Raw genomic sequence first — 22,481 nt, forward strand, 5'->3', positions numbered from 1 at the left:
AAAAAAAAGAAAAAAAAGGTTATTTCTTGTAAAGATGGCACTGAGGGAGTCCATGAGTACCAAGCCTTGACCAATTTCCATTGACAGGAGGTTCCTCTTCTCGTCTATTCTTCTAAACCTGTCCGGTCTCGGTTCCTTCGCTGAGGCGCTCTCCTCTCGAATCAAAGCTCCTGTTACTAGGGGGTAAAAAGAAAAGTCCAAATGGACCTGATTCCTACCCTGGAGGGGTCTGAATGGGACGGATTAGGCTGATTTCAAGCTGAATTTGTCCGTTGTGTGAATTAAAGCGCCACAGATCAGCCTTACAAATTAAGATTGAGCTGTTCAGTGCAAACGACGGGACTCCAACCCAGACTGGGGTTGGATTTGTTGATTGTTTACAGCGTTTCCCCTTGAAATTTCTGTCCAGCTTTCCATTAATACCACAGAATACAGCTTTATATGAGCAGCCATCTTCTGTCTGCCTTAACCTTTCTCCTATTTATCCGTCTACCTCTCTCTCTCTCCGTCATGTATCTTTGTACGTGGTTATATTCTGAAGGCTACCTGCCTTTCTTCTTTCCTACCTCTTAATTGAACGAAAAGCTCTTTAAAATCTACATCTGCCAGAGTTTAGAATATTTTTTGAGCGTAACTTTATTCAATTCTAATTTTAATACATTACGGATCTGCGTCAATCCAGCAACAAAAATGCTTTTTCTTAGAATAAACCAGCATCTGTTTTCAGTGATTGACGCAGAAAGGTGGATTTTTTGTTCTCCAGCAAACAGACTTTTGGTGATTTGCGACAATCAAAGCAAATTGTGTTTTTGTAGGACGTCTGAAAATGACCATAAAGCTGTTTACTTGTTGTGAAGCGTTATTTTTTTTTATAATAATCCAGTTTAAACAGTCGTGATCGTTGTCATTTTGGTATCAGGCAAACGTTTGCGGTATATGTTGAAGCAATCAGGGCACCAGGTGAAATAAACAAGTGAAAAAGGGACGCATTCATCCCATCGGATCCCAAAACAAGCCATACCAATTCTGCTGGGGATAACTAGCTCATCAATTAAGTGTTTCTCTTTAACAAGCGCCCCGTGTTCCCCCATCAGATCACACTCCGCCGACGTCTTCACGGCCGGCAGACGCTGGATTTTAGGACCCTTTTTCTGGATAAACCGGTCCACTGGAGCCTTAAAATGTATTTATTTCAAAGGGGACAGTGCAATTTAATAGCCATGATGTTAAAATAAAGCAAGAAAATACAGGAATATAAGTGCAACTTTCCTCTTAGACGTCAAACACTTGGCTCTTCCCTATTCCTTTCCGTAGATGCCTCTCTGTTTGAGATCTTTGTGCCTACTTCGTACCGTCAGACAGGTCCTACAGCAGTGGTGCTACACGTCAGCTGTCCAAAAAAATCATAGTTTCACTTTGTCATGTTGGCTGGTTTGGAAAATAAACAAAAAAAACTCAAGGAATTAATTTTTTTGAAGGATATTCATGGCCTTAAAATCATATTGTGTAAATTTAAAGTGAATGTTTTAGACTTCGACTTAGACAACTTTATTTAACAAAAATTAGTTGATTACCCAGCGGTTTCTGTGTCCTCTGGTCCACTTAAGTTGGAGAAATACGTTGGAGGTCACTCTGGGTTTTCTAAGACATCATAATGGTCCCACATATCATCCCAAAACATATCTTAATGTCCAAAAAGGGGAAGATATTTCATAGCTAAATGAAGCTGTGCTTCAAAACCTGGAGCTGTAATCAGGTTTAGTTTGCATTGTGAGAAAAATGTGGCCGTTCCCCACATCAGGCAAACTCATCTGGATGAAAACACCGTAGGGAACTAAAAGTAAGTAAAATTTTCTTGAAATTAGTGTATTTTTCCTTGATTTGAGCAGCTAAATAAGACTATTTGCCGATGGAATAAGCATTTTTACCACTAAAATACAATAATTAGATATCCTGCACTTGAAATAAGATGATGGAGATGAATTGTTCTTATTTTAAGTGCAAAAATCTTATTCCATTGGCAAATAGTCTTATTTACCTGCTCAAATCAAGGAAAAATACACTTTTAGTTCCCTTTTTGCAGTGTAAAACCAGTCAAAGCAGGCAAACTTCACGTCATTAAGACGTTTCAGATCAAGGGAACCTGTAGAGCAACGCGGCGGTCCTTATTTTGGTCCGTATAGCATGTCTGGGAGGAAGTTTTTTTTATAGTTTGGAGCGTGGGACTGCGCGGGCTGCTGTGAAACCCGACCTGCGCGGCCCGCTGGGTCATTTTCACCCCGGTCTGGCCTGTGTTTGGTGTGAAAGCGCCATGCAGACAGCAGGTCTGCCTCACAGCTCTCTGCTAGCTTAAATAAACATTCAAGCCCTCGGCTGAGCTTCACTCCCCCCCTCCCTCCCTCCCCGCCTGCCCTTCTCCATAAAAACAAGAATTGCTCCGTTTTGTCTTTACGGTTTCATCCTTTTCTTCCTGCTCATGGTTTTTGTTTTTTGTTTTTATTCCCCCAGCCACTACGGCGTATTTTATTCAAAGTTCACAACGAACTGTAAAAGTTTCCGCTTGATAAAAATCGAAGCGATAAACGCTCCTGCACGTTTGCCATCCTGTCAGGACACGCCGTATCGTCTCCTTTTGGCGTGGATCTGGACGTGAAACGGGTTTCCCTTTTATGGGAGGAGAGGCAAACAGACGGGGCTTGACAGGCGTGCCGGCCTGATATATCGTCGCTGTCTCTGAGCGGATCCTGACGAAGCCTCGGGGGGCGGCGGGTGGTGCTAGAAAGTTGCTGCGGTTCAAGTGAAAACACGAACACCCTCCCGTTTTTTTCTTATTATTCTTACAGAGGCGAGGAGTTCAAGCTGAGATTTTTACAGCAGCGTCTCTGGTTGCATCAAAGGCCGTCAGTCATGTGCTCGTCTTTCTCCCTCCACCTTTTATCCCTGTGGAAATGTGACTCCAGCGCCGCATGCTTCTCTCAAACCCCCCCCCTTCCTCCTCTCCCTCCTCTTCCTCACGCTTTCTCGTCTCTGCTCCGGCGTCGTCCTCTGCAGAGTCACATGTGAAAGTGATCAGCCTAATCCCGATCACCAGCTGTGTTTAACCTACTTTGGATCGGGAACGCTTTTTGTCCCGATGGTATTAGCGTGAACACGGGACGCATGCAGGAAGTCGGACACAATGCCCCCTGTGTGTGTGTGTGTGTGTGTGTGTGTGTGTGTTTTTTTCTTTCTTATATTCAGTGACACGCAAACTTCTAAACAGTCTGTTGTGCGTTAAACTTTCTCTTTACATATTGTCTCAGATCCTACAGCGACCAGTGCACCGCTCACCCACACCCATTGATTTTAAGCTTGTTTTTATCAATTAAACTTTATTTTTACAACACATGTCATCTCAAGGCATTTTAAAAAGTCAAATTCAATCAAATCCTCCTGATTGGTCAGAAAGTTTCCTCTCTAAGGAAACCCAGCAGGTTGCATCAAGTCTCTCCAAGCAGCATTCACTCCTCCTGAAAGAGCGTAGAGCCACAGTGGAAAGTCGTCTGCGTTGTTGATGGCTTTGCAGCAATCCCTCATACTGCACTGTAAAAACAGAACTAAAAATAGGTGAAATTTTCTTGAAATTAGTGTATTTGTCCTTGATTTGAGCAGGTAAATAATCTTATCTGCCAATGAAATGAGTAATTTTACCCCTAGAATAAGATAGTTAAATATAATGCACTTGAAATAAGATGGAGATGAGTTTTTCCCGTTTTAAGTGCATAAATCTTATTCCATTGGCAGATTATCCTATTTACCAGCTCAAATCAAGGGCAAATACACTCATTTCAAGACATTTTCACTTATTTTTAGTTATGTTTTTGCAGTGTGAGCATGCATGAAGCGACAGTGGAGAGGAAAACTCCCCTTTAACATGAAGGAAAAACCTCCAGATTTTAAAGACATCAACACCAGCAGGCCTCTGAGTATCACTAATTGTTGCTGCACAGAAAATCAAGCCAGATGTTTTTTAGCCGGTCGACAGTTGCTGTCCCCTGACTGTCCCCCTTATATGTATTTAAGATTCAGTATAAGGGCCAGCTTTTTTTTGCAGAGTATAAAATGAGCTAAGTTAAACTTTTGGATCACTGATCTGGTCAGTTCAGTAGTAGACGGGGTGTTTAGCGTCTGACCAGGGTCCGAGTCACTGCTGGTACCACCAGGCCATACCTGGACCCTGCAGAGGAAGCACAGGATGGCTCATCTATAGCAGCCAGAAGGCTTGCTGTGTCTCCCAGCACCGTCTCTGGGTCCTGGAGGAGACTCCAGGAGAGCTGGACCGGGCCGTCAGAGGTCCTTAACCCATCAGCAGGACCGGTATCTGCTCCTTTATGCAGGGAGGACCAGGATGGGTTCTGCCAGAACCCTACAAAGTGACCTCCAGCAGGCGACTGGCCTTATCGTCTCTGATTAAGCCATCAGAAACAGACTTCATGAGTTTGTTCTGAGGTCCCAGCGTCCTCCACTAAGCCCGGTGCTCTCTGCCCGGCACCGTGGAGCTCGGCTGGCACCAGGATGAAATCCTTAGACCCTTCATTGGTGCACTGGGTTCCTCCTGGTGTAGGGTAATGCCCAGCCTGATGTGGCAAAAGTCATCCAACACCCTCAGCCTGTCCGGTTTAGCTCATTGATGAGGCGTCTTGTGTACCTGACGCGTGGCCCGTTCCTTATCCGGATGGATATCCAGCAGGACCTGTTTCCAATTGAGATCTGACCAGTTTTCAAAGTGTTCTTCTAAAGTTTAGGAGCAGTGTAACATACAGGTACAACTCCAACCGCGTCCTAAGTGCCAGTATGGTCTCCTTGTTGTTTTTATAGATAAAATGTAAGATTTTGTCCTCAAACTACCAAAAAAAAAGCCAATAATGGGTTCTTGAACTCATCTAGACCCCCAGAAGTGTTTTTATTTCTACCCGCACCTGTTTATCCCCAGTAAAAATGTGAATACCGCGTACCCCTACTGAGAGTTTCCCCTGGTGCACGGGGCATCCTGAGTTCCTTAAGACAACTCAACTATTTTTGGTTTCAACAGGTGGAAACCGAACTGGGTTACTTGAGGATGCATTTGGAGAGGTTTTCACGTGAAAGTGAAATGATTTGTGCTTGAAAGAGCAAATCTGGGACGCTCTTGGCTCCCCCGTAACTCTGAGAATTAAAAAGTGTGACGCACACCAAGCAAGGGGCTGGCTGTCGGAGATAATGAAGTGTTTTCATGCAGCCGTTTCCTCTGTTTGTAATGTAATTAAATGGCAGTCAGCTGGAAGAGGCGAGGTCAGACAGAGGTCTGGAAAACTACGCCGAGGGACTGATTGTAGGGCTCCTGGAAAAACCTCCCAGCTCCGTTAGAGGTCCAGAGAACATCCAATTCATGCAGGGTTCCCACGCGGGCCTTGAAAAGCGTAAAACATGCTCCCAAATCTGAATGAAACAAATGTTTTTCCGTTTTCCAGAATGCAATAAAGTCCTTAGGAAATGGAGTCATTTTCAGACCAATGTTACAGCAGGAAGAGCCAAACATTTAGTTTATAATTTGACTTGTTTTGTTATTTTCTGAGACAAAATTCAATGTCGAGGTGATTGTAGTGAAAAAAGTTACCGGTTGTCTTGCTCTGTAGAAGTTGAACCCTCAGTGTAGCTCTCACAAAACACGGTGAAGACCTTGGTAAGCATTGAATTGGTCTTATTATCGCTTGGAAAATGAAAACATCTTTGTCGAGTTAATGAAATAAGGAACGGATGTCAAAATGAGTTCACAAGACTATTTGAGGAGAACAAGACGATGAACCGTCATCGTGACAAAACAATCTACGGTCTTGTTATCTCGAGATAACAAGATTCCATATATGATGGAAAATAATTTTGAGGTCTTATCTCGTGTTAACATAACCGATATCACATCTAAATGACTTCACGTCATCGTCTAATATGCATATTTGTTCATACATTTGTGACCCCAGGCTGTAGGAGAGCTTTTGGCAAGACAGAAAAGTTATTAAAAATAGTGAATAAATGTGTCTGGAACTAAAAAACTACCTTTACAAAATGATTTAGGAATTTTAATACATTACCTGAATCCAGACTGCACAAAACCACATAAAGAAATGTACCAAGAACACAGAGGTACACAAAGGGAACGAGGTGAATAAGTGATTGAAGCTCGGTGTGCTTCAAACAATCGGGAATTATTTTAGTGCAAAAGTTTCAAAGACAAAAAAAATACTATTTTAAAAACTATATTTACGTGACGAGGCGGCAGCAGCTGTTGTGTGCCTGTGAGACAGCGCTGAGGGAAGCAATACAGTGATTTCAGAAAGACCAATGCTTTCTGTAAAGTCGCCGTTAAACAAAAAAAGGCGCTTTTTGAAAGAAAACTACTAGAAGGATCTGAAAAGACGCTAAATGTAGCTACAAAGACGCTAAATGTAGCAACAAAGATGCTAAATGTAGCAACAAAGATGCTAAATGTAGCAACAAAGATGCTAAATGTAGCAACAAAGACGCTAATTGTAGCAACAAAGACGCTAAATGTAGCAACAAAGACGCTAAATGTAGCAACAAAGACGCTAAGGGTAGCAACAAAGACGCTAAATGTAGCAACAAAGACGCTAAATGTAGCAACAAGGACGCTAAATGTAGCAACAAAGACGCTAAATGTAGCAACAAAGACGCTAAATGTAGCAACAAAGACGCTAAATGCAGCAATAAAGACGCTAAATGCAGCAATAAAGACACTTAATGGGACGTCTTCCCTCCTGGAAGCAGCGCAGTAGCTGCTAGCTAGCTTTGCAGCCAGACAGGAAGGAGCAGGCGGTGTTTTTTTTTTTTTTTCAAATAAAGTAAATTTTATTGTTTCATATTGATAAATACATTTATTTCAAACTTGGATCATGGTTAGCATAAGTGCGCAAATATAGGCTACACATAATATAGGGTGAATATTACTGAATTTAACATGCTTTTATTTTGCCGTAGCGGTGCACCATGATCAGTTACCCTGCATGAAAATAAGCTTCAAGCCTTGTCCTGAGATATTGAAACCACTGCTAAATGACCATCAGGTCTTATGAGGAGATAACTAGGTAATGAAACCTCCACCATGACAACAGTAACTCGAAGTCTGGTTATTTTTTAGCCAATCAGACTGAGCTCTTATCCAAAACAAGCTCAAGCTGTTGTCATTTTGACATTTTGACAATTTAGAAATCTCATCATGGCTAAATTAAGTAGAAATCTGGTTATTTGGCGAAGACTAAGCTAATATCACAACAAATTGAGCTCTAGGTCCTGTTACCTCATCCTACTGATAAAAATATGGTGCTATAATTCACTCACATTCGTGTTATCTTGATATAATGAAGCCATTGTTACATGAAAACAAGCCCAAGATCCTGTTTGGTCCGGATAAAATAGGGAGATTAAATGAGCTAAGCATGTCGTTCAGGAATGCTTAATTTGATTTTAGTTAAGTCAGGAAGTTTGAATTAATAGATTTATGTTCCTCGGTTTTAAAGCGGCAGCCTGTAGGGCCACTGCTTTGAAGAATACGTGAATATCCAGGATCAGACGCACGTCTAAATAAACCGTAAAGCACCTGTAAGGCAGGGAGGCGGGTTGTTCATGGTTTGCAGAAATAAATTAAAAATAAAAATGAGACGAGGAGGCGGGGAGTGAACGGAGGAGGAGATTTCTGAGTGGTGATGCCGTTAAAGTCCAGGCTAACATCCCGTCCTCTGTTTCTCCGCAGGATCCCGGACCGTCGCCTCCTTCCCCGGTCCTGGGCCAGAAACCGCTGCAGCTCATCGAGCTGAAAGCCAGGGGGCGCTTCGGCTGCGTGTGGAAGGCCCAGCTGCTGAGCGACTACGTGGCCGTGAAGATCTTCCCCATCCAGGTAGCGCTCGCCGCGGGGCGTAGTGGGGGGGGCGGGTAGGTCAGAGAGCCGAGCTGACCCCGTCTTCTTCTTCTTCTTTCAGGACAAGCTCTCCTGGCAGAACGAGTACGAGATCTACAGCGTGTGCGGCATGAAGCACGACAACATCCTGCAGTTCATCGGCGTGGAGAAGAGGAACAACAACCTGGATCTGGAGCTGTGGCTCATCACCGCCTACCACGACAAGGTGCGTCCTTCCCGCCTGCATCTCAGCCTCATTGACCCTTGAATTTAGCTCGTTATGGGTCTGCAGAGGCTGGCAGGAAGAAAGGATTGAAGCCTCAGGGCTGATTCACACCTCGATATCCGACGCATCCGAGCGGCTTTGTGCGGTCTTGGCCTGCGTGCCGAGGCTTGCTTTGAGTCTCCTCTCTCAATCAAAACGCGGATATTAAAGAGCGGGTTCAAAGGAGGAGACGACAGATTAATTAGAGGGGAGCGTAATCAAACACGTTAGAAGAAGAGAACATAAACGGGTAGATCTTCACCCTCAGGCCGAGCTGATCGGCTCTTCTGTGGGGGCGACCTGCCCTCTAGTGGTCACCACCGACACCTGCAGCGGCCTGTGATGAAAGATGAAATCATTTATTCTTGTTTTTCTGCCACAAATTAGCAGTTTTATAAATTTATACAGCTGCATATATTCCCTTTACTGACCTGCATCTGTTTTCTTTCTGATTCATGGTCATTTTATTTATTTTATCTTGTATTTAGCCAGGAAATAAAAGTCTTAATTTAGACAGTAGTCTAAAACCTGTTAGTATTTTTTTTATTTTTACTTCTACAGTCCGCCTCAGCTCAGAGTAACACATAATGTTGTTTCTAAGAGAATAATTTAAATTAGATTTTTAAAAATACCCAGATTTCGTTATCATTCATGTTGTTAAAACAATAACTTATATTTTATTTAATTAGTAGCGGCTTCAATCGAAGTAAACAAGGAGACGCTGCCAAAACATTAATTATTTAATTCAATCTTAATATCATTGTTTTTAAAAAAAAGAAAAGTTTAACCACATTAATAATAAGCAAACTTAACCTGCTGGGACATTTTTTATTTTAATTATTTTCTTTTTTCTAGTCCTTAAAATGTACTTATTTGTTGTTATTTTGACATTTATTACTATCCGTTTTATTCTATATTGTTTTATTTTAGTGCTTTTATTGGCTAAATCTATTTCATTTTGAATTTATTTGTGAAATTTAGCTTTTTATTTCATTAATTATTATTCGCTTCCATTATTTTGAACTTTCCTCTTAATTATATTATCTTTAAATTACCTTAATTTACTTTTTTTTTTTCATTTTTATTTGATCAAATAAAGTAGGAAAGAAACTGAAACCGTTCTTTTATATTTAGAAGAAAAGCTTAAAGCTAATTTGTGTTTGAATGTACGTGGAAACTCAACAGAAACGGTTTTCTCAGAATAATTTCTTTGCGAATTTTGCTTTACTTTAATTTTTTACACTGCAAAGACGGAGCTAAAAATAAGTGAAATATTCTTAAAATTTGTGTATTTTTCCTTGATTTGAGCAGGTAAATAAGATGATCTGCCAATGGAATAAGATTTTAGCTCTTAAAATAGGAACAATTCATCTCCATCTTATTTCAAGTGCAGTATATCTAATTATCTTACTTTAGGGGTAAATATACACACTCCATTGGCAGATAATCTTATTTACCTGCTCGAATTTTGGACAAAAACACTAATTTTAAGAACATTTTACTTATTTTTAGATCCATTTTTGCAGTGCAAAAGCTGGTTGGAGACATATTGACCCACAGAGGCTGATCTTGCACTGCAAAAACGGATCTAAAAATAAGCAAAATGTTCTTAAACATGGTGTTTTTGTCCTTGATTTGAGCAGGTAAATAAGATTATCTGCCAATGGAATTAGTATTTTAACACCTAAAATAAGATAATTAGATATTTAACACTTGAAATAAGATGATGGAGATGAATTGTTCCTATTTTAAGTGCAAAAATCTTATTCTGTTGGCAGATAATCTTATTTACCTGCTCAAAACAAGGACAGATACACAAATTTTAAGAAAATTTTACTTATTTTTAGATCCGTTTTTGCAATGTAAAAGCTGGTTGGAGACATATTGACCCTCAGAGGCTGATCTCGGGGCGTCTCCCCGTCGTCAGACTGAGCAGAACTTTGTGTTTTCAGCATTTCTGGCTGTTCTGACCCGTCTGTCTCCTGCAGGGCTCCCTGACGGACTACCTGAAGGCCAACATCGTGTCCTGGAGCGAGCTCTGCCACATCGCCCAGACGGCGGCCCGCGGCCTGGCCTACCTGCACGAGGACATCCCGGGACACAAGGACGGACACAAGCCGTCGGTGGCGCACCGGGACATCAAGAGCAAGAACGTGCTGCTGAAGAACAACCTGACCGCCTGCATCGCCGACTTCGGCCTGGCGCTCAAGTTTGAGGCCGGCAAATCAGCCGGAGACACGCACGGACAGGTCGGAACCCGCCGCTACATGGCCCCCGAAGTCCTGGAGGGCGCCATCAACTTCCAGCGCGACTCCTTCCTGCGGATCGACATGTACGCCTTCGGCCTGGTGCTCTGGGAGCTGGCGGCCCGATGCACCGCCGCGGACGGTGAGCGCGACGCCTCGGCGGGACGGTGACGACGGCGAGGAGCTGTTTCTGACTTTTGTTGTCGTTGACAGGCCCCGTGGACGAGTACATGCTGCCATTCGAGGAGGAGGTGGGCCAGCACCCGTCTCTGGAGGACATGCAGGAGGTGGTGGTCCACAAGAAGCTGCGGCCCTGCCTGCGGGACTGCTGGCAGAAACACACGGTGAGCATTTTGGAGGCAGCTCCTCAGCCGTTTCACAATATTTAGTGTAGAGAAAGTTGAGTGGAAGGAAAAAGTGTGGCCGGAAATGGTGCATAGCTGCTGTTGCCACATTTCAGGCTTCAAAGGTAAAGATATAAACTGTAATTTTTTTGTGAGGAATCAACAACAAGTGGGACATTATCACAAAATGTATTGCATATTTCAAACTTTAACAAATTAAAAAGCAGAAAAATTTGGCGTGCAAAACTATTCAGCGCCGCCTTTTGCTGCAATTACAGCTGCGAGTCGCTTTGGGGTTTGTCTCTAAGTTCTGCACATGTTGAGACTTGGTGGCAAACTTTAAACGAGACTTTTTACGATATCTTTAATAAATTGCTTCCTTTTTGCCAGATTTGTTTAATATATGACTTTCTGTTGTCCTGTGGACAGAGTCTCCCACCTCAGCTGTAGATCTCTCTCATCATATTCTCTCTTCAAGGGAATATGCAAATAGATCCAAAACTGAAATTTGGTCATTCAGGTTTTATACTCTCTTGGAAATTGACGTTTTTTTTTTTTAATTTATGTATTTATTTATTAATTTGTCTAATCTCAGCACTAAGAACAGGATTTGGGTCTTTCTCTGAAAACGTTTGTTTTTATTTGTTTGTTAAAATTGGTGAAATACAGCAGAGTTTGTGCACCAAAGAGAAAGAGAATATAAAAAGTGTATTAACTAAAAGATAAATACTATAATCTGACCCAATCTGTATAATCTGATTGAATATGACTTTGTAAAGTGCCTTTAGATGACATGTTTCATGAATTGGCGCTATATGAATAAAATAAAATTGAATCGAATTAATATTTTCAATTGAAAGAAGGTTTCAACTTGTCTAATAATTTTTCCCTAATTAAAAACCCAACATCTAGAGAAAGTTTGCTGCCCTGAAAGGAAAGGAGCTGATCAATTTTCAGTGTTTTATTTCTGAAAAAAGGTTTAAAATATCCAACAGATTTCCTGACGGTGTCCCACCTGTTGTTGATTGTCCAATCAGGGTCTGGCCATGCTGTGCGAAACCATCGAGGACTGCTGGGACCACGAGGCCGAGGCCCGCCTGTCCGCCGGCTGCGTGGAGGAGCGCATCGGCCAGATGCAGCGCCAGGCGCCCGCCGTCGGCCCCGAGGAGATCGTCACCGTGGTCACCATGGTGACGAACCTTGACCTCCCGCCCAAGGAGTCCAGCTTATGATGTGCCGGTCGACCCGGAGGGGGGAGCAGACGCCCAGCCCTGGTTGGTTGGCCCCCCTGCCTCCCCCGCCCTCCTCTTTTTTTTTTTTTTCTCTCCTCCTATTGGTTCCTCACCCCATCGAGTCGAGATCCACCTCATTTTGATACGTGTGCCTGAAGATTTTAATGTTTTTTTTTTTTTTTGTTGTTTTTTTTTTCGGGGTGAGGACGATGACGCTTCGGGGAGAAAACGAAAAACATCATGTATGTTTTTTTTTTTTTTTTATATATATATATATCCACACGCGGAGGAATTTCGCCGAACTCTCAGCGCATTTTTGTGTTTATAAAGACAAAACAAAAACAATAAGAGAGAATAAATGTAGAAAAAAAAAAGAGACGAGCTGGCGGCTCCTGAAGCGTTTGCTGTTCTTCTTCTTCTGCGTTTCCTGTTGAGGACGCATCGACGGTTCTGCCAACAAAGCAACGGCTTCTGAATGTTTATAGTGTAATGCTGCTGTACATAGTGAATCACGGAGGTGGGGGGGGAGAAAGGGGGGGGGGGTCCATTTTCAAACCATAAACCTCCTTCAGCCAGCTATACCTCAGTTCAGGCGGACGCCGTCTTCGCTCACAGTTTGGACCCCTCACGCCCCGCCCCCCCCCACAACGCCGCCGGCCTGGGCTCGTTGCTAGATCCATGAAGTTGATTTCTTTGTGATTAGCGTGGATATCTGTTGTGTTTTTGTTGTTTTTTTGTTTTTTTTTTCTCCTGAAATAATCTCCAGAAAGTATTGGACTCCCGCGGCCCCGACGTCTCGCTTCGGGTTCGCTCGCTCGCACCTTTTCGTTGCTCGGTTGTTGTTTTTTGCCTCTGCTCTCTTCTCCACGCACCTCAGGAATCTTTGCTACTCGCCACGCCGATCTCCGGTTCCCCTCCTCGACGCTTTCCCTTGCCCTAACCCGCGGCGGCAGCGAGCCGAGGCGGGGGGCTCCCTCCTCCATCCTGGTGCCATTTCTACCTGTCTGTATTAGTTACTCTCGTCGATGTCAGGCCAAACGGATGTACAAGACGTTTTTTTTTTTTGTTTTTTTGTTGTTCTTGAGGGGACGTTGAACACTGGTGCCGGCATAACCTGCAGTCTCTCCTCAAGCTGCGGGGCGGTTTTCCCCCGCGGGGAAAATAAAAGCTTAAACGGCAGGAGTGAAACATGAGGAAACTTCTCTCAGAGGTTCAGGGTGGCGCTTCAGATGGATCAGGGAGAAAAAGAGCCACACACAGTTTCCACCAACTCGTCGGCGTCAGTTTAATTTTGGGCTTTTGAGTTATTTAAAAGTTATTTATTCGCTAAAACGGGAACAAAATGAACCTTTTTGACCAATCGGTCTGCATGATTTGAATCAAAGTGCCTTGAGATGACGCTAAATAAATAGAAAAATGCACCCTGGCTAACATTTAGGCAGCGTTTTGTCTGCTCCGCTTGGCTCTGAATTGGTTGGTTATATATACACATATATGTTTTTCAACTATATAATATTAACAATATAAATCAATGCCTGCAGTCAAGCCATTAATATTAAAAATAAACTTCACTTACATCAAGTTTTTTTTTTAGTTTATTAACACTAATCGTTTCACTACTGACTGCAGGCGCAGAGCAAAACAGCAGGGGGCACTGTTGTCACATTCAGAAGGATTTAATGGAGTTTCTGAGAAGCTGCTTTAGATAATTTCCCTTTTATCTAAAAAGTTAAAGTCCTTTTTTGTTCCACATGTTGGCAAAATACGGAGGAGGATTAGGGCCACTCAAAAAAATTTTTTTTACCTAATTCTTACTTTTTTTCTCAGAATTCTGAGATTAAAGTCAGAATTTTGACTTTAATCTCAGAATTCTGATTTTAATCTCAGAATTCTGAGGAACAAAAATCAGAATTCTGATTCTGAAATCTACTCAATTCTGACTTTTTTCTCAGAATTCTGAGATTAAAGTCAGAATTCAGATTTTTGTTTCTCAGAATTCTGAGATTAAAGTCAGAATTCTGAGATTAAAGTCAGAATTCTGAGATTTAAGTCAAAATTCTGAGATTAAAGTCAAAATTCAGAGATTTAAGTCAAAATTCTGAGAAACAAAAATCAGAATTCTGACTTTAATCTCAGAATTCTGAGGGAAAAAAGTCAGAATTGAGTAATTTTTTTTTTTTTTTTTTTTTTTTTTTTGAGTGGCCCTAATCCTCCTCCGTAGCAAAATGCCGACACATTCAAACAACTTCGGTTGCTTGAAATGACAATCTCAGACTCAAAAGCCCAAAATTAATTAGATTTATGCTTGAGTTTCTGAAAGCTTCCACTGTAAAAATCAAATGGGTTCTTTTTTTTAGAGGGAAACTTACAAAAAAAGAAGTGAGACGGTGAGTTTGGGATGTTTAAACAACAACAACAACAACACAGCAAACCTGAAGGAAGTCGAAGCCATCACCTTATTTGCGCACTGTAGCACGAGAACAGCATCCGACGCTTCCATTCTGCTGCCCGTCCACGCGCAGCTTTGGGTCAAAGGTCAGGGAGGAGAAGCGCCTGGGAACGAAAAGGAGAGCGACCTCCAGCAGCACTACCTCACTCGCAGGGATTTCTTTTTGGGGTAGAAGAGTGGCAAACGAACCAAAAACCTGTAAGGAAGGAGACGCTAACAGAACGCCTCCCATCGGCGCAAATCCAGGTTAGGAAGAAGTTTCCTCATTTTCACCGCCGTAACTCAGAACAATGCCAGTATTTTGTGTCCTCAAATGCAAAAAGTCGAGCAGTATTTGAGCCAATTGGGATATTTGACCACTTTTTAAAAATAAAAAAAAATAGGATGAGCTTAAAGCGCGATGAGGAAACCGACCCCAGCTGATAAACACCATTCAGGGATTCAGTACTATGCTCCTCTAAGTTCTAGCCAGTTTATATGCAACCAGTGCCGCAAACTTTACCCTACGCCTCCGTAGGATCTGCTGCAGGAGTGGCTTTCAATACACACACATACCTATAGTAGCATTTTAATTTTTACCCTTTTTCATTTGTTCGTTTTTTCTTTTTTTTTATCCGTGACCTTGCATATTGATATGTCGTATTTATTTTTTTTTTGTTTTTTGTTTTTTTGTTTTTCTGGTCTGAGGTTTCGGGGATCAGAGCTCAGGTGCAAACTCTTAAAAGTCATGAAGAGTTGGCACTTTATTTTATTTTAAAAAATTTTTTTGCAGTTCTTTGTTGTTATCATGGGGTTGTGGGTGGGTTCTAATTCAGGAAATATTTTCATTAATTCAAAAAAAAAAGGAAAAAAAAGACAATAGATATAAACTGTAACACGCTTCTTTCTATTCAGTCCATGGACAAAACGACCAAAAATGAATGTTCTACAGACTCCTGGATTCTATATAAGTATATATAAATATATAAAGTGTGTACTTTGATGGATTTGAGCCCGGCCCTGTGTAACTCTAGAGGGCCTCGCGTTCGGCTGGTGTCGTGTGATTGTGCCCCCCCCCTGTCCTGTAGAAAACGGTAAAAGCAACACGTCTGGCCACAATTCGTTTATGCACCAACAACAACAACAAAAAAACAAAAAAAAACAACTAAAAAGTCGCAGGAAATAATTTGGTTTTAGCAAAAACAACCTCCAGTCTGTGTTCACCTCTTAGCCAAACCAACGCTTGGTTTCCCCTCAGGTCCCGCTTGTTCTGTCACACGGTCTCTGAGCGTGCAGGCTTTTACGGTTTTCCACGGCAACCCCCGCCCCCCCCACATCGCTGTGCATATAAACTCCCCGTGAAAACATTCGTGTCTTGTTGCCTCCCACTATTTTAAGCAGTCTATGATCTGTACAGACGTAACTTACCCGTTCTTGACTATATACTCTTGAGCTGAATCTTTCTAAGTGAGTGTTGAACTTCAGTGTTTCCTCTACATTCACTTTGTTTGTACAAAAAAAAAAAAAACAACAACAAAAAAGATTGCCCTGTTACTACGCTGAAAAACTTTCTTTTAAAATCGCTTATGTTTGTGACGCCATTAAATGAAAAGGTAATAATCGACGTTCAATCTGAGGAGGTCCTCAGGGAGGCTGTTTGGTTACCCTAGCTTTTAATCTCCAAGAGCCATTGCAATACTTCCTAATGTGAAACTACAATTATCTACCACAAGTATTAACAGGGTTCCTACACAGTTCTAAAATGTACATATTTGGGGGGGGGATAAAACCATGTCCTGTTTTCTAGCACTACTGTCATGATTTTATGGCTGAAATAAACACTTTGGTCTTTGCCGTCTTGACACAATGAGATGATTAAAAGTCAAGCTTTAGCTCTTATTGTCATTACTGTTGATGAAATGGAAATCAGATTGATCGATGTCAATGATTGTCAACAAAAAATCAAAATATATATGCCCGTTTTATGCTGTTTCTTAAAGGAGCTACAAGCGAAATGTACTTATTTTAGGTAGAATTAAAAATATTCCACCACCTGAGCGGCGGACCTCTGCAGCTGCTCCAGAGTTGCTACAAGCCTCCTGGCTGCACTGCAAAAACTGATCTAAAAATAAGTAAAATGTTTTTAAAGTTAGTGTATTTGTCCTTGATTTAAGCAGGTAAATAAGATTATCTGCCAATGGAATGAGTATTTTCACCCCCAAAATAAGATAATTAGATAGACTGGATTTGAAATAAGATTATGGAGATGAATTGTTCCTATTTTAAGTGCAAAAATCTAACTCCACTGGCAAATCATCTTATTTATCTGCTCAAATCAAGGACAAATACACTCATTTTAAGAACATTTTACTTATTTTTAGTTCCGTTTTCGCAGTGTGCTTCTGATTTAACGTCTTGGTAGGTTTAGTTCAGACAATCTCTTTCTCAAACGATGCTCAGACCCTAACCTGACCCATCTGCTGGGTTCCCTGGTCTAATTTTCTCCCACATCTGGAACATCTGCATCTAGACGTCAGATCACGTCACACGTGTCGACTAATTAACTCATTAGTCGAGCTTTAGGTCTTATTGTCTTGAGATAAGAATGAACCCCAAGTCATTACTGTTATCTCAACTAGGGATGGACAATTATAACATTGATAAAATAGAAATATTGATCAATTACAACAAAAATTCAAGATATATATATATATATGGGCGTTCTATGCTTTTTCTTAAAGGAGCCATAAGCAAAATTTCATCATTTTAGGTGGAAAGAACAAAAAAAAAAAGTAGTTTTGTGAATAACTAAAGGTATTTATTTTATTTTTTAGATGGACTATGGTTAAACGTCACACTGTGTTGCTAAGCTAACTAGATTTCATTATCCTGAGATAAACGCCCAGTTTCTCCAGAAAAATCACAGAATTAACGCGTTATGTCAACAAAAGACTCAACACTGAAACCAGTGTCCACAAAACAAGCTCTAGTTCTCCTTATCTCAGTATAAAAAGATAAAAAACAATGTTTCCTTGACAAAACAAAGCCCAATTACCCCAATGTTAATTAGATAAATGTCTTAATAATTCGGCACATTTTGGACCCCCAGTCAATAAAGAAACTGTTATTGCTTTCCCAGAATGACAGATTTGGGTTGGGAGCTGAAAGGTGTGTAGGAACCCTGTTTGATTTCTGCGCTAACCCCCCCTTTCCTCCCCAGCTGTACGGATGGTAGAGGAAACATTGAACCTCGGTGACTACAGAAACACAGACACTACAGCTGCCCCCCCCCCCCCCCCCCCCCCCCCCCCCTTACATTTGTCCACCATCGAGGTAGCAGCGCTGATCTGAGGTCTGCCCTAACCTGACGGCGCCCGACGAAGGCCCACCCTGAACCTCGGCGGCTTTGGTTTTATTGTTGATTATGTTTTTGTTTGTTTTTTTAAAAAAGAAAAGAAAAAAGCTGTGACTGTCGATTTCATGGTGCTGACAAAAACAATGTGAAGATGGAATATCCGGATGGTTAGGAACGATTGGGAGTGTTGGAGCGGCGAGGGAACCGTCAGAGAAAGGACTGATCCTGGATCAGCGCTGCCGCTCTCCGCCGACATTAGCAGACCATGGTTTTAATCAGCTGAAGTGATCCACGTGATGTAAATAAATGTGTTTTTAGATTGTGAACCTTTTTTTACTCTCGTCCTTTTGTGTCTGAAATCGCTTTTCTTTCTTTTAAAGTTTAATTGCAGGAGATTTGGACGTAATTCCAGGGTTCCCACGGGTCCTTGAAATCCTTGAAAGTTTGTGAATCTGAAAAAAAATAAATTCAAGGCCCTTGAAAGTTCTTGAAAACAGCCAAAAAAAAAAAAAAACCTTGTCCTTGAAAGTCCTTGAATTTTTTTGTGGGGTTGAAACACTGAGCTATATAATACACTGGAGTGCTGATTTTGCCGAAAAACTGAAGTCACTGGCCGCCATCTTGCTACTCCCTACTCTCACAGAATCCCACAGGATTTGGTTGCAACAACAAGCAGTTTTCTGGCTGAGTGAAAACGTTTCACAGTCAGTGGATGTACTAACACTATCAACTACAAGGAAATTAGGTGCTGATATATTTTACATGTTATTCATATTAAATATATATATATATAAGTATGTGTATATGTATCTATGTAGATATGTTTTTGTATATTGTTATTTATATATTCATAAATGTTAAACATATATTTAAATGAATAAAATGCAAAATATTTCAGCACATGACTTTCTCAGTACTTGATAGTTTTAGAACATAACATAAAACTATATGGCATTTGACATTTTAAAAGTTTTAAGCCCCCCCTAAACATGAGAAAATCCTCGTTATTTGATGCTGTAGCGCACATATTCCCTATTTACTGGGGGGAAATAGGGAGTACCAATATGGCGGCTGGTGGCTTCAAAGCGACTCGTTCAAACAGACGGTGATTAGCACTCCAGTGTATTATATAGCTCAGTGGGTTGAAAGTTCACACGGATGACAACTCATGTGTCATTATTTTACTACCACACGATCTTTTAAAATTATGTTGATTCCGCAGACTTTTAATTTGCAAAAGTACGTTTGCTCTTCTTCGTTAGTTGGTAGGCTACGGTTTAGGCCTACGTGCGTCCAATAGGTTACATTCATGCAGTGTTGCCAACTCAGCGACTTTGTCGCTATATTTAGCGACTTTTCAGAGTCCAAGTCAAAAACTAGCTTAATCAAAGATGAAAGTAAGTGAAACAAATTGATATAATTCTGAACATCTCAATGCTGCACTTTTTTCCATAAAATTCCATGAAACAGTAGGCTAATGTACATCTTATATGTAATGTAGTATGGCATAGCCATGTACTGTGGATATAAATGTAGGCTATGAATATGATCAATATCAATGTAGGCTATAAATTAAATCCACTTTCTTGCATTGCTTCTGACCCAACAACTTCTATGCCGTTTAGTCTTTTATTGAATTTGCATTGAATTTAATTATGATAACCTATTCAGCGGCCACAGTAGGTAAATGCCGCCACATGTGGTCCTGGAAAGTCCTTGAAAGGTCCTTGAATTTGATGTTCACCAAGGTGTGGGAACCCTGTAATTCACACGGAAACATCCAAGATCCAAGCTTTAAACTACATAATTTATTCAGTGGAGGGGGTAAAAGACTGCCATGTGAAGCCGTTTAGATGTTTTTGTCTTCGTTTTCATGCGTTAGACCAACACAAAGCGCTACATTCTTTGGAAGTGGAGTGAGGTTTTCCACCACCTGAGCGGCGGACCTCTGCAGCTGCTCCAGAGTTGCTTCTGATTTAACGTCTTGGTAGGTTTAGTTCAGCCAATCTCTTTCTTAAACGCTGCTCAGACCCTAACCTGACCCGTCTGCTGGGTTCCCTGGTCTTCATGACGCTAATTTTCTCCCACATCTGTGGAACATCTGCATCTAAACGTCAGATCACGTCACATGTGTCGACTAATTAACTCATTAGGACGAATTTGAGGCAGGAAATGTCAGAGAAAGCTCAGCCTGGTTTCATTAGAAAGTAGACGTGCTCCTTTAAATAACCAGAGTTATGAAGCTTCAAACATGTTTTTTTTTTTTTTACATGAATTTTGGTAGATATCTCAATAATTACAATAAGAGAAAGTAGATGTTCTCAATTAAATAACTAGTTTTTTTGTTTAGATCTGAGTAAAACTGAGCTTATTGCATTTTAAACCATTTCTAAAGGCCCTTAAAGCCTAATTCAGGTGTTGTATGAAAAGCCAGAGACATGGAGGACATTTTTTTCTGTAATAATTTATTCTGACAGTTTTTTTTTTAGTTCCAAATCAATGTTTTTTTTATGTATGAATTTTGGTAAATATCTCAATTACCAGTCAGAGAAAACTGAGTCTGGTTACTCAGAGGTACTTTGAATAACCAGGGATCTTTTATTTGGATATGAATAGAAATGACAGTTATGAAGCTTCAGACAAAATAGTTTAAATAATTTTCAAAGCAATGTCGTTTTTTAGCATGAGTTTTAATCAATATCTCATTAATGAAAAGTCAGAGAAAGCCGAGTTATGAAGCTTCAAACAGGTGATCTTATTGAATTTCTAAAGGCCCTTAAAGCCTAATTCAGGTGTTGTATGAAAAGCCACATGGAGGACATTTGTTTCTGTAATCATTCCGAAGCAATGGTTTTTTTTTAGCATGAATTTTGGTAAATATCTCCATTACAAGTCACAGAAAGCTGAGTCTGGGTGTTTTATTTGGATTATGAAGCTTCAAACATTGTTTATTTAAATTATTTCCAAAGAAATGTCATTTATTTTTTAGTAAATATCTCAATAACAAGTCAGAGAAAGCTGACTTTAGATCTGACAGTTATGAAGCTTCAAACTGATCTTATTGCATTTTAGACCATTTCTAAAGGCAAAAGCCAGAGACACGGAGGACATTTATTTCTGTAATCATTTATTCTGACAGTTTTTATTTAAATTATTTCCAAAGCAATGTTTTTTTAGCATGAAAACTGGTAAATATCTCCATTACAAGTCAGAGAAAGCTGAGTCTGGGTGTTTTATTTGAATCCGACTAGAAATAACCAGTTATGAAGCTTCAAACATTATAGTTTTTATTTAAATTATTTACAAAGCAATGTAGGTTTTTTTGTATTTAGTTTGGCAAATATCTCATTAATTACAAGTCAGAGAAAGCCGACTTTAGATCTGACAGTTATGAAGCTTCAAACTGACCTTATTGCATTTTAGACCATTTCTAAAAGGCCCTTAAAGCCTAATTCAGGTGTCGCATGAAAAGCCAGAGACTTTTATTTCTGTAATAATTTATTGTGAAGTTAAAACTCATGACATGGTACAATAAGCGGTCTAAGCGAAGGCCGACATGGCCCACTGCTTGACGTCGGTGGGGCACTGCGGGTACTTCTGCAGCGCCTCCATGACCTGAACGTGGTCCAGCATCAGCCTCATCAGCCGGTACTCCCTCTGGGTCTTGGCCGAGGAGCCGTCGGCCGGCTGGATGAGCTCCAGCTGCTGCAGGTGCTCGAATGCCTGCAGGGCGGGGGGACAAGTGGGGTTACCTCGGGTCGGTTCGGGCCGGTCCGTCACAGGAGCGCAGACTTACCTTCATGATGACCGGCGGCTCAAAGTTGTACATGGAGTTGGTCTTCCTCTGCAGGAACTTCCTGAACTCTGAGCGAGGAGTTAAAAAGAAAGCTGGGGTTATTTACATTATTTTATTTTATTTTTTTTAAACTAAAGCAGGAGTTACACTGCAAAAAGAGAACTAAAAATGAGTAAAATTTTCTTGAAATTAATGTATTTCTCCTGGATTTGAGCAGGTGAATAACATTATTTGCCAATGGAATGAGTATTTTTACCCCTAAAATAAGATAATTAGGCATACTGCACTTGAAATAAGTTGATCGAGATGAATTATTCCTATTTTAAGTGTAAAAATCTTATTCCATTGGCAAATAATCTTATTTACCTGCTTCAATCAAAGAAAAATACTCTCATTTCAAGAAATATTTTCTTATTTTTAGCTTTATTTTTGCAGTGTAGAGCCATCTTCACATTACCCATCTTCCCCGTTTCCCCTGAAGACGACCATCCCCACAGCATGATGCTGCCACCACCGTTTTCCCACATCCTCCTTAACCTCTACACTGCAAAAACGGAACTAGAAATGAGTAAAATATTCTTTGAAATGAATGTATTTGTCCTTGATTTGAGCAGGTAAATAAGATGATTTGCCAATGGAATAAGATGTTTGCACTTAAAATAGGAACAATTCATCTTCATCGTCTTATTTCAAGTGCAGGATGTCTAAATATCTTATTTTAGGGGTCAAAATACTCATTCCATTGGCAAATAGTCTTATTTATCCCCCAGTGGGTCGAGGCAGATGACCGTTCACACTGAGCCCGGTTCTGCTGGAGGTTTTTCCTTCCCGCTAATGTGTGGTTTTTCTTCCCACTGTCGCTTCATGCTTGCTCAGTATGAGGGATTG

At 40.9% G+C, this 22,481-nt stretch overlaps 2 protein-coding genes and 1 long non-coding RNA gene across 4 annotated transcripts in view; 2 read left to right on the forward strand and 1 right to left on the reverse strand.

The window, feature by feature from the left end:
- The window catches only part of LOC118557952 (activin receptor type-2A-like), a 15,108-nt gene extending 2,750 nt beyond the window's left edge, over positions 1 to 12,358 (forward strand). Inside the window, exons 2-6 of the mRNA XM_036128479.1 lie at positions 7,692 to 7,927; positions 8,010 to 8,153; positions 10,181 to 10,580; positions 10,652 to 10,782; positions 11,820 to 12,358. Of these exons, the coding sequence (XP_035984372.1) occupies positions 7,692 to 7,927; positions 8,010 to 8,153; positions 10,181 to 10,580; positions 10,652 to 10,782; positions 11,820 to 12,014 (1,106 nt within the window). The 3' untranslated portion in view covers positions 12,015 to 12,358. The remainder of the gene's footprint in view (positions 1 to 7,691; positions 7,928 to 8,009; positions 8,154 to 10,180; positions 10,581 to 10,651; positions 10,783 to 11,819) is intronic.
- orc4 (origin recognition complex, subunit 4) overlaps positions 1 to 22,481 on the reverse strand; it is a 47,124-nt gene that overhangs the window by 13,069 nt on the left and 11,574 nt on the right. The window contains exons 12-13 of one of the 2 annotated variants that reach the window (XM_012854132.3): positions 21,594 to 21,661; positions 21,332 to 21,520 (exon numbers count right to left, since the gene is read on the reverse strand). The exons of the other annotated variant lie outside the window; for it this stretch is intronic. Coding sequence (XP_012709586.2) covers positions 21,338 to 21,520; positions 21,594 to 21,661 — 251 coding nt within the window. The 3' untranslated portion in view covers positions 21,332 to 21,337. Of the gene's footprint in view, positions 1 to 21,331; positions 21,521 to 21,593; positions 21,662 to 22,481 lie in introns of those variants that run through there. 2 annotated transcript variants of the gene reach the window in all.
- Positions 16,757 to 20,042, forward strand: LOC118557801. The gene is made up of 3 exons (XR_004928020.1): positions 16,757 to 16,934; positions 17,611 to 17,614; positions 20,033 to 20,042. It is a non-coding gene; the product is annotated as an uncharacterized LOC118557801 (long non-coding RNA).

This window comes from Fundulus heteroclitus, chromosome 24, assembly GCF_011125445.2.
Source record: "Fundulus heteroclitus isolate FHET01 chromosome 24, MU-UCD_Fhet_4.1, whole genome shotgun sequence".
Classification (NCBI taxonomy): Eukaryota; Metazoa; Chordata; class Actinopteri; order Cyprinodontiformes; family Fundulidae; genus Fundulus; species Fundulus heteroclitus.